Below are 12,515 nucleotides of genomic sequence, written 5' to 3'. Positions count from 1 at the left end.
GTCAGGTGATTGGGTGCCACTTGTATCAGAAGTCTGTACGCGAGATTTTCACACTCCTAAACATCCATAGGTCCACTGTTACTGGTGATAGTGAAATGGAAACGTGAAGGGACACGTACAGCACAAAAGCTTACAGGTCGACCTCGTCTGTTGACTGACAGAGAGAGCCGACAGTTGAAGAGGGTCTCAAGTGTAATAGGCAGGCATCTCTCCAGACCATCACACAGGAATTCCAAACTGCATCAGGATCCACTCCAAGTACTATGACAGTTCGGCGGGAGGTGAGAAAACTGAATTTCATGGTCGAGCGGCTGCCCATAAGCCACTCATCACGCGGGTCAATGCCAAACGACGCCTCGCTTGGTGTAAGTAGCGTAAACATTGGACGATTGAACAGTGGAAAAACGTTGTGTGGATTGACGAATCACGGTATACAATGTGGCGATCCGATGGCAGGGTGTGGGTATGGCGAATGCAGGGTGAACGTCATCTGCCAGCGTGTGTGGTACCAACAGTAAAATTCGGAGGCGGTGGCTTTATGGTGTGGTCGTGCTTTTCATGTAGGGGGCTTGCAGCCCTTGTTGTTTTGCGTGGCACTATTACAGCACAGGCCTACATTGATGTTTTAAGCACCTTCTTGCTTCCCACTGTTGAAGAGCACTTCGGGGATGGCGATTGCATCTTTCAACACGATCGAGCACCTGTTCACAATGCACGGCCTGTGGCGGAGTAGTTACACGACAATAACATCCCTGTAATGGACTGGCCTGCACAGAGTCCCGACCTGAATCCTATAGAACACCTTTGGGATATTTTGGAACGCCGACTTCGTGCCAGGCCTCACCAACCGACATCGCTATCTCTCCTCAGTGCAGCGCTCCGTGAAGAATGGGCTGCCATTTCCCAAGCAACCTTCCAGCACCTGATTGAACGTATGCCTGCGAGAGTGGAAGCTGTCATCAAGACTAAGGGTGAGCCAACACAACATTGAATTCCAGCATTACAGATGGAGGGCCCCACGAACTTGTACGTCATGTTCAACCAGGTGCCCGGATACTTTTGATCACATAGTGTATGTTCATGTGCGCGCAGAGAGACACTCGAACGTGCTATCATCGCATCACTGCCTCTCATCCGTCCACCTAACTCAGGCATTGTATGCACACCCCTTCACGGTGCTGACATTTCCATTTTCCTCAATACATGAATTGTACATCAACCCTGAGACAAATTCTGTGTTAGTTTGCCGTGTAATAAACTCACTGGCGCAATGTTAAGATCTATCTATACTGTATGAGGAACAAATTCATACTATGACTAAGCATGTTGATATATAGAGAATGGTTTGAAATCTGACAACCTTCACTAAAGGAATGTCACAATATTGTGCAAAGAAATAAAGCATTTGCTCCATAGCTTTCTCTTCCTATTTTTTTCATGTTTTCTTTCACGTAGTATTTCATTGTGTAACTTAGTTTGAAACAATGTAAGATGTGAAAACTTGTTTGCTGTAGGTTCACCGTACGTGCGGCCTATGGGTGAAATATCTGCTGTTGCTGGTGAAACACTGCGCATAAGTTGTCCCGTGGCTGGTTACCCAATAGACAATATAAAATGGTACCGAGGTAAGTATAATTAACAACATTATTTGAACATGTATGAACTATACAGTAAAGTTACACTATGTAGATGAAGCCAATGATTGCTGTTCCGTATCAGTGTTATTCATATGATGATATAGATACGAGGGTCAGGAAAGCGGCGTCAGTCCAGATGGTATACACTATACGGTACTGAAATTTTAAATATTGATTACGTGGTATCAAATTAGAAATATTACGTCATATATAAGCCGTGATCAAAATTGTCGGTTTGAGGGCGTTGCTGCAGCGGACATGCAACGTAGCGCGGCTCCGATGCGGGTAGATAAGCACGGACATGCAGGCAAAGGGATTAGTGTGGCAGTCGTCGTGCCGAGGTGCCTGCGTTAAAAGAGGCCACGTGAACTATGGGGACGTTATTACCAAATGCGTCCAAACAGGACCAACGTGCTGTTATTTTGTTCTTGGCTACCGAAGGACAAATACCGGTGGACATCCATCGGAAAATGAAGACTGTGTACGGGGCAACATGTCTGTCGAAAACCACCGTTGTGGGATGGTGCAACAAGTTCCGTGCTGGACGCGTTTCGATACAAGACGCCGGTAGATCTCGGAGGCCAGTCTCATCCGTTAAGAACAACAGCAACAACAAAAGCAACAACAATCCCCATGCGATTATCACTCCTTCGGTCCCCTTAAAAAAGGCCGTGAAGGGTCGACGCTTCCTGTCGGACGAGGATGTGCAGCGGACTTCTTCACGCAGCCGGACACACGGGGATCTTCAACCTGAGGCGTCTGTAGGATGAGTGCCTCATTGCTCACGGTGATTTTGGCTAATTGGCATCCCGATTCAGGACAGTACGGCCGTCGAACGGAAACTTTTTTCCCCCTTATATTAAGTGGATTACTGAAAGAAAAATTCAGGTTCGAAATTACAGAATCGAATACTGTCGCAGACGGGTGCATTTAAAAAACCTTAATGTATGAGAGCCGGCCCGGCGGTGTGGGAGCAGCGTGCCTGCCTCCTACCAGGAGGCCCCAGGTTCGATTCCCGGCCAGGTCAAGGACTTGTACATGGATATGAGGGCTGGTTCGTGTTCCACTCCATCTACGTGATTACAATTGAGGAGCTAGCTGACAGTGAGATGGCGGCCAAGAATAACAGCCAAGATAATTCGTCGTGCCGACCACAAGACACCTCATAATCTGCAAGCCCTCGAACTGAGCAGCGGTCGCTTGGTAGGCCATGGCTCTTCAGAGCTGTTAGAATAAACTCGTGTCGTCATCCCGAGGTGGTGCAGCTTTTTTCAGGCACAACCCCAATGGAGGTGAGCTGAATGTACCATTCCAACCACATACCAGCCCTCCTGCCATTCTTAAATTTCTGGCAGTACTTGGAATCGAACCCAGGTCCCCTAGGATGGCAGAGGGCTGTTCAACCATGGGGGTTGTTCCTTTTTTTAATGTAAGAGACCCATGGCAAGATAGTTACTGACACTATGAAAGGATCTTCCTTTCTTTTTGATCAATATTCCAAACACATTAGTCTCATATAAATCTATAGCAGTTCAAAGAACGTTAAACAAGTAACATTATTATTATTATTATTATTATTATTATTATTATTATTATTATTATTATTATTATAGTAAATACATCACTATTCACTCTGACAAATTAAATCACATATCAGTAAAGCACAACAGTCCAAACAACATTGAAACATATAATTTACTAATTCACTTATGCTAATTAAAGATCCCCCTAAATCTCTCAAGAACAATTTAAAATACGAAAATAATTATAATAATAAGACTACGAGTGCAGTTCCGCGGAATCCTATGATGTCACTGGAGCATGGCATAACGGGACGTTCCAACACCGCCTAGGTGGCGTTGGACGTTCCCGGTAAACAGCTCGCATGACGTCACGGTCGTAGTTGGACTACAGTAATGAGGAGAGAGGAATCACAGAAGGAATACATCATTAAGATAATTTCAAACACTTCAGCATATTAGGAAATTGTGCACAGACATCAATAAACATGCTTTAACACTTGTTCATAATATTTATCAATTCATAAAATAAAACAGAATTTAAAGTGTGATTTTAGAGAATCTGACGATGTTCCTTCAAGAGCGAAACATGCCATTCTGTTTTTAAATAAATTACATATATTTTCAGGTATAATCATTGTTACTAAATGTTTCCTTTTCCAGATTTTCTCATTTTTTTATTTTAAGTAAAAACAAAGCAAAGTAAAGCAAAGTCACCTCCGTACAGGCGATGAAGGCCCTTGGAGGAGTGGAAGGTAAAGGCTTCCACCATTGTTAACCTCGGCACGTGATGGGGTGGAGTGGTTAACTCTATGCCTAGCGCCTTTGCCCCCAGGAATTAACCTGGTACTCATTTTTGGTGTAGGCTAAGTGAACCTTAGGGCAATATGCACCTCCGGAAGTGGAAATCTCGTTTCTTAAATGTTACGACTTCCTGACGGGGATTCGAACCCACGTCCTTCCGGGCGAACCGAGCACGCCTTTACCGCCTCGGCCAGGCAGCCCCTATTTATTTTAAGTAATTTTGACAAACTAAGAAATTTCCCTGGTCCAGTCATGTAAATAGAATGAGGATTGGATTTATTTGATCTTGATTGTAGTCTCTAAGGAAAGATGCACTCTTCTTGTATCAGCCGTTGAATTTCTATGTTCAACCAGTCTCATCTAGCCTGTGAATATTACTTCAAAAATTGTCTAAAAAATGGCACCGTATTTAGATTTAGTTTTGATTATTGCTTGGAAGGGAAATGATGTTTTATTGGAAATATCGAAATATATTTAAATTTACGATAGAATATGACTGAAGATACCTCTGCTTTACTTTCAAAGGCATTCTATTACAGGGAAACAGGGGGCAGGACGTCCTGCCGTGTGTTTATTTCTCATAGCGTTACTACTTTCCGGTAATTACCTATCAGATCTTGAAAAAGCGTTGAACGCCTGTTATTTCAGTCAGCTTTTAGCATTCCTTGGCGTATGGTAGCCATTTTGCTATTGTTCACCATCGCCATCCTATTTTCTGTTATACTGGAAATTTCTTATTTTTCTTCTTAATCTGTTTACCTTCCAGGGTCGGTTTATCCCTCGGACTCAGCGAAGGATCACACCTCTACTGCCTCAAGGGAAGTATCCTGAAGTTTCAGACTTTGGGTCGGAGGATACAACTGGGGAGAATGACCAGTACCTCGCCCAGGCGGCCTCACCTGCTATGCGGCACAGAGGCCTTATGGAGGGATGGGAAGATTGGAAGGGACAGGCAAGGAAGAGGGAAGGAAGCGGCCGTGGCCTTAAGTTAGGTACCATCTCGGCATTTGCCTGGAGGAGAAGTGGGAAACCACGGAAAACAACTTCGAGGATGGTTGAGGTGGGAATCGAACCCACCTCTACTCAGTTGACTTCCCGAGGCTGAGCGGACCCTGTTTCAGCCCTCGTACCACTTTTCAAATTTCGTGGCAGAGCCGGGAATCGAACCCGGGCCTCCAGGAGTGGCAGCTAATCACGCTAACCACTACACCACAGAGGCGGACATATTGGAAATTTCAACAGATTAATCCATCAGAATGTTTCTTAAGACATTTGTTTTTGTGAGTAAGGAGATGATTCAGGTAACTTAATAGCAAGTAAAAATCAAAGCAAAGTCATCTCCGTACAGACCATGAAGGCCCTTGGAGGAGTGGAAGGTAAAGACTTCCACCATTGTTAACCTCGGCACTTGATGGGGTTGAGTGGTTAACTCTACGCCCGCCCGCCGTTGCCCCAAGGAATTAACATGGTACTCATTTTTGGTGTAGGCTGAGTGAACCTCAGGGCCATGCGCATCTCCGGAAGTGGAAATCTCGTTTCTTCAATTTTACGACTTCCTGACGGGGATTCGAACCCACGTCCGTCCGGACGAACCGAGCACGCCCTTACCGCCTCGGCCAGGCAGCCCCTAACTTAATAGGGAATATGTTATCATTCAGTTAGTGTCCATGTTACACAAGTGGTAAGACACAAACATTGCTGCCCGTCCCCCTAAGTGTAATTGTACGAATAGTTAAATGTTATGTACCTATATTTCCTATTTAACATCCACTCTTAACGTTGAATAACGGTAGATAAGATGAAGAGATCCACTAGCCATTGTGGTAGTTTAAAGTTTTATCACCGAGCTCGATAGCTGCAGTCACTTAAGTGCGGCCAGTATGCAGTACTCGGGAGATAGTGGGTTCGAACCCCACTGTCGGCAGCCCTGAAGATGGGTTTTCATGGTTTTTCATTTTCACACCAAGCAAATGTTGGGGCTGTACCTTAATTGAGGCCACGGACACTTCCTTCCCACGCCTAGCCATTTCCTGCCCCATGGTCGCCATAAGACCTACCTGTGTCGGAGCGACGTACAGCAACTTGCAAAAAAAAAAGTTTTACTCTCCCCCCAGCCAAAAATATAAAAGGACGTAATGCCATTTCTCCATGCTTGTCTTATGAAAGGTAATCCATGTAAATGTAATCTGACTGACACTGTCGCCGTGGCGGAACTTCCCTTCTAAGAGAATCACCATAGTATACAGAAAACAGAGCTCGATAGCTGCAGTCGCTTAAGTGCGGCCAGTATCTAGTATTCGGGAGATAGTAGGTTCGAACCCCACTGTCGGCAGCCCTGAAAATGGTTTTTCGTGGTTTCCCATTTTCACTACAGGCAAATGCTGGGGCTGTACCTTAATTAAGGCCACGACCGCTTCCTTCCCACTCCAAGCCCTTTCCTGTCCCATCGTCGCCATAAAACCTATCTGTGTCGGTGCGACGTTCAGGTTAATATTTAGAAAGAATTGCTCCGATATTTCAAATTTATTGGAAAAATCTCCAGATAAAGCTTGGCTTTCCTTGCGGAAAACTAAGTATGAAGTCCGGATAGTGCCGACAGAACAACTTCCGGCTGGCCTCAACAGGAACTGGGATGTGTGGAGATCACAGCACCTACTAATTGGAGTCGGAAGATCTAAGTCTTCACATAGGCAATGGGGTTTCACTGATAATAGTAGGTGTGTCCGTGGGGATTCATATGTGTCAGTGCCTTCTGTCTATTCTCGTGTTTCGAGCAGGATTTGATGCTTACCAGCAAGAACGTCCTAGAAGTACCTCGCTTTTGGGCAAAGAACATCTGATTTTCAACTTGGTCAAAACATTGTTTTCTGGCTACTTTCGGGTTTTTATTTGTAATTTTCAAAAGTATTTTTCTATGTTGAAGTAGTAGGCTCCTGACAGGTAAATAAAAAGATTAGCTCTTAAGTCTAAGAGGCACTTCTTACTAATAAAAATATTTTTTCACAAAATGAAGGGACGCTATTCGGAAATAGACGGCATAACCACGACTTGTCCAACCAAAAACAATTAGAGTATATTTGTTTTCAAGCTCGTAGATGTCATTTTTGAAGGGCGGAAGTAAAGTTTAAAATAATATAATGCTACGGTTTACCTACACAAAAGTTGCATCTATGTGATACGAAATTGTATATACACGAATGCAAAATTGTGTAAAAACATAGCATATTAGATACAGAATGTATGTAGGTAAAGCAATAACCGAGGCAGAAACAACTTTCACATAAAGCACACTGCATAAATTACACAGAAAAATAGTCTTCCTCTTTTACAACTTGTGGATAAACTAGACAGCACTGTTCGAGTTTCAATTGATGTAGGCTCTTTTCAAAAATGCCCTCATTTGTAAAATTGTTTCCTGGTCAGTAATAATGTTATTGTTCTTACGTCTCAATACCTACGTTTCGTTTTCGGAGATGCTGAGGTACTGGAATTTTGCCCCAGAGGAGTGATTTTGTATGCCAATAAATTTATCGATATGAGGCTGGCTCATTTGAGCACCTCCAAATATCACTGGGCTAGGTCGTGATCGATCCCGCCACCTTGGGCTCAGAAGGCCAGTGCTCTACCATCCAAGCCACACAGCCCGAAGTTTTCCCAATCGCATCTGTGTATTAATAAATCATCCTCAGGCCTTTTTGATGAACTGATTTGTGCATGAACAAAGTCATTTTTCCTGTGCGATTCATTCGTTATAGCTTAGTGAGGCTTCATTATTTAAACTTCTTTTCAGATCTAACTTGAAACAGTCATCCTCGCTCAGAAGGCCTCTTTATTTTTCGTACAAAAAGCTCTACCCATTACCGAGCGAGTGACCGCGCAGTTCGCGTCACATAGCATTCGAGAAACAATGAGTTCGAATCCCTCTGTCGACGGCCCTGAAGATGTTTTTCCGTGGTTTCCCATTTCCACACACAGCAAATGATGGGACTGTACCTTAATCAATGCCTCGGTCGATTCCATCCCATTCATAGCCTTTTCCTGTGCCATCGTTGCCATAAGACTTATCTGTGTCGTTGCAACATGAAGTAAATGGAAAAAATCGGTATGGCTCCTTGACTAAATGGTTAGCGTCCTGGCCTTTTGTCCAGAGGGTACCACGTTCGATTCCCGGTCGGGTCGGGGAGTTTAACATTCATTGGTTAATTCCAATGCCTCGAGGACTTGGTATGTGCGCCGTCTTTATCATTAGAATTTATCCTAGGTAGGGCCCCATCCTCACAGATGCGCAGGTTGCCTATACGGTGTCAACTCGAAAGACCTGCACAAAGCCTCTTCGGAGACCACGCGCCATTATTATTGAAATTCTGCGTAAGTACTTATTCCGCACAAAACTCATTTTTACCGGGCGAGTTGGCCGTGCGGTTAGGGGCGCGCAGCTGTGAGCTTGCATAGTGGGTTCGAACCCCACTGTGGGCAGCCCTGAAGATGGTTGTCCGTGGTTTCCCATTTTCACACCAGCAATTGCTGAGGCTGTACCTTCATTAAGGCCACGACCGATTCCTTACAACTCCTAGCGCTTTCCTCTCCCATCGTCGCCATTAAGACCTATCTGTGTCGGTGCGACATAAAGGAAGTTGTGACAAAACTCATTAATAAACGTGAGATTGTACTGGAATTGGTCAGCCTTGTCTTTTTTTTAAGAATCTACCAACATAATTTCTACAAATGCATAACATTATTTACATAATGGCTTTCATATGAAGCTTAAGGGATATGGAATTTGTTGCGAACGCTTAAGAATAAATGACGTGATTTTGTAGATATTTCATAGCTTTTATGGTCGAACATTTTCATGCCAGTCGATACATTTAAGATCAGTGGTGTTTCTTTTTCAGGTTCCCGGCCTCTTCCCATCAATACTCGCCATGTGGTATTTCCCAACGGGACACTAGTGATCGAGAAGGTTCAGTCTGGAGAAGATGATGGTTCATACCAGTGTGTTGCCAGTAACAAGCAGGGGCGTTCCTCCAACGGAACTGCACAGGTGAACGTAACGGGTACGTTTTGTTGTTGTTAATGGTGACCAGGAAGTAACACAGACATACACTGTCCGCTCAAACATTGATCTGTGGCATATTTTCTATGGATTAAGAAGCATTTATAAATTGTCTTTTGAATAAAATCAGATACTAGGGTACATGAAAACAACCTTCAAATTTCCCCTGAGTGAAATGAATCAATGTGATGTACATAGGAGGTATACCATGAAGCTCAATCTTACCACAGCTCGTTGCCCACAGCGGACACTATTTAGCGTGTAAGAATAAAAATCTGTATATAGTACATTTTTAAATACACTGTCAGTATTGTGCATTATTTTGCGTACTGATGTTTAAAATCTTCGCTTAAGTCTAATCGTTAGAAATTGGAATAACAATGTGGACAACATTTTGTCCTAAATTGATTCCTTCGTCCTTCAGCGGATGATTTTGGTAGAGAATATTGTGACTAGTCATACAGCTTCATTCCCTTACAATTTTATATGCACCTTACCTTTGCACGGAAAGGGTTTATTTCTATTACACGTAAATTAGCAATTTTTCTGCCTTTCTACATAATTTCTAGGTGACCTTCATTCAATAAAGCCGTGGATTTTCATTCCATGATTCCATAAAACTTCACAGTTATTACTAAATCATTTGTTTTCTCTCGTGTCTGATCACTCACACAATATGCAGTAGTTGCCATACCACTCTGCAACCTTCGTTTATTTCCCCAGTTTACCTGTATTTAAATAAGCAACGTCTCTCTCATGTACTGACGACATTTTAATCAGATCTTCAGCACGAAAGGTTTTCTATCGAGGAGATTCCTTGTATCGTGGACCTTAACATAACATTGACCAAAGAGCATTACATACATACATACATACATTTACCTTGTGCATTCTTATACCTTTCAGCGTTCAGAGGAGAAATCTCTGCGAAAAAGTAGAATTAAGTACTTCCACAATCATTAGTTAATAGCCAACACCCGACTCCTTCTACCTTTTCTCTCGAAATCATTTATACACAATCTAACAATCGTCTTTCAATGTTTCCTCTGCTTCTGAACTTGGATTTCGCTTATTTCCTACGATTGCCTTCCTTAAATTGAATTCAAATTTTTATAAAGTAGCCAAGTACAGACTTCTGAGATATCACCTTAATACTGTGTTCAACCATTTCATTTGACAGATTCTACTGGCTATTTTCCCAAGACACAGATACAATTAGCTCGTTCACTTTGGAAGTCATAAACATTGCCAGCTATGATGTAAGTAGCATGTTTTAGGGAAAATGTGTTTTAGAATTAGCTCGAGGAAGCTGGTTATTAATACCTTATTTCCGAAGGGAATACAAAGTTGTATCTTTAGAGTCATGCGCTTACATGACCATAGATATATATAGGAATATACTATAACACAAACTTTGAAACAATGACATCCACATTAGAAAGCCAAGTTTCCAAATGATTCCACCTTTGGAGCCTCACAATCAGTAACTCTCTTTTGATATCTGTTACCTCTAGCTAATGAATGATTCATTCTGAACCCTGTTCAACTATATTTTCCGTATAGTATTATCAATCTGAGAAGTGAGCGAAGATTTGATCCAGAAGGTCATTCGGGATATCTGGTGACGAGTCTGAAGGTCGTTGATGGCGCTGTTATCAACTTGAGCTTGTCAAAACGCGGAGTGATGATTCACATTAATACTGAGAACGTGTATGTTGAGTTTCGTGACATTTGCAACGATACCGAAGCAGATTGTCCCTTATTGAGAGAGCTACATAACAGCCCTTTCCGATGCTAAATGAAATGAAAATCCACAGCCTGTTTCCAGTCATTCGACCGGGCCAGGAATGGAATGAATGAAGCCCCATCTAGCGGCGAGAATAGGAATTGTGGCGGCTGCCGAAGCCTGTCGCACTCCTCTGGGCAATGATTAATGAATGACAGAAGAAATGAAATGATATTGGAGAGTGTTGCTGGAATGAAATATGACAGGGAAACCAGAGTACCCGGAGAAAAACCTGGCCTGCCTCCGCTTTGTCCGGCACAAACCTCACATGTAGTGACAGGGATTTGAACCACGGAACCTAGCGGTGAGAGGCCGGCGCTCTGCCGCCTAAGCCTCGGAGGCTCCGATGCTAAACATAGGTACCATATTCTGCAATCCAACGAATGTGCAAGAAGTGTGCTTTCTTGATATCAAAGAATGGGATCAGTGTTGTATTGAATAAAAAAAGGCCAAGGCTGACTGCAATTAATTCCAGAAGGGAAAAAAAGAGGCAAATCTACGTACATCAGAAGTGGTGAGGAAAGTGAAGGCCCTTGTCTCAGGTGATAAATCTGCCCCGCAAAGGACAATCGCACGTAAGTTGGGGTTGTCCATTTCAGCAGCTAACGCCTTGATCAACAAGGACCTGCAATTAGAAAAGCGGCATAAGCTGATGCGTCGTCACATTTCGGAGCGTCGCACTAACGCAAGAAAGATGCATGAGGGCTATCTGGCAGGGGGACAGATGGAGAGATGTGGTGACATTAGACGAAGCATATGTGTACCTTAGTGATTGCAACAAACCCCGCTCGATTTTCTACCGCCCTAGAGACAACAAGTCAAATATTGTATAAAGAATGCGGGGAAATGTTTCCAAGGGGCTTCATGATCATCACTGGATACTGCTACAATGGCAAGTTAACCATTCACCGTGTCGCTAATAGTGTGAAGGGGTATTCTACATACTGTCAGCAACACAGATAATTCATTTTACTGACATTCCGGTAAAGGCACCCAATGGGTCACCAATGGCCTTCTGTGCATTTGGACTCCTAAAAAGAGCCTTAGGAAATAGACGTCAACACACTATCAATGGCCTCTGGAAAGCCTGACAGGAGGAGTTGGAGAAGATAGACATGCTAGCTCTGCGAAAAATTCTGCTGTGATGGAAATTACGTTATCGGGCTATAGCTAGAAATTCTGGGTTTTCAATTGAGCATGATTGTAGGTGGAGACACTATATCCTTCAAGAATCGTCCCCAGAGATCTCGAACGACGTTCTGTAATTCGGTTAACGAAATAACGTTCTCCTTGCAAACTACAGTAGGTTACTCATGCCACATACGAGTAAACATTTTACAACTGCAGCATCAGGAAGGACATTTTGAAGTTAAAGTGAGTAATATATTTCTATTTTCATTGATATCTCCCTGAATAATTCACATAGGTTCTATTGTTTCACTATATTTTCACATTCCAGGAAGCACTTTCAGGTTTGAGCATTTCATTAGGAAAATAATTATAACTTCCGTGAAATAAGCTTGATTTAAATTATCATGTTTTAAATGTTGAATATAATCATCAAAATCATCATGAAAATATAAATTCTGGTACATTGCATCTGTCAGATATTAGTCTGTGAAAGGTTGATTTTAAAATACATTGTACGTATTAAATCCAATGTTGCAGTACACTCACCATCAGGGTAAACTGTGTTTCTACAGCAGGTCTTT

The 12,515-nt window shown here is 42.9% G+C and overlaps 1 protein-coding gene across 1 annotated transcript in view; it reads left to right on the top strand.

The window, feature by feature from the left end:
* Positions 1–12,515, top strand: part of LOC136863821 (cell adhesion molecule Dscam2) — a 760,504-nt gene that overhangs the window by 402,276 nt on the left and 345,713 nt on the right. The window contains exons 8-9 of the mRNA XM_067140158.2: positions 1,515–1,625; positions 8,857–9,018. Of these exons, the coding sequence (XP_066996259.2) occupies positions 1,515–1,625; positions 8,857–9,018 (273 nt within the window). The remainder of the gene's footprint in view (positions 1–1,514; positions 1,626–8,856; positions 9,019–12,515) is intronic.

The sequence above is a fragment of the Anabrus simplex genome, chromosome 2 (genome assembly GCF_040414725.1).
Source record: "Anabrus simplex isolate iqAnaSimp1 chromosome 2, ASM4041472v1, whole genome shotgun sequence".
Classification (NCBI taxonomy): Eukaryota; Metazoa; Arthropoda; class Insecta; order Orthoptera; family Tettigoniidae; genus Anabrus; species Anabrus simplex.
Note: the sequence above shows the minus strand (reverse complement) of the source record. Positions and strands in the feature narration are given on the sequence as shown.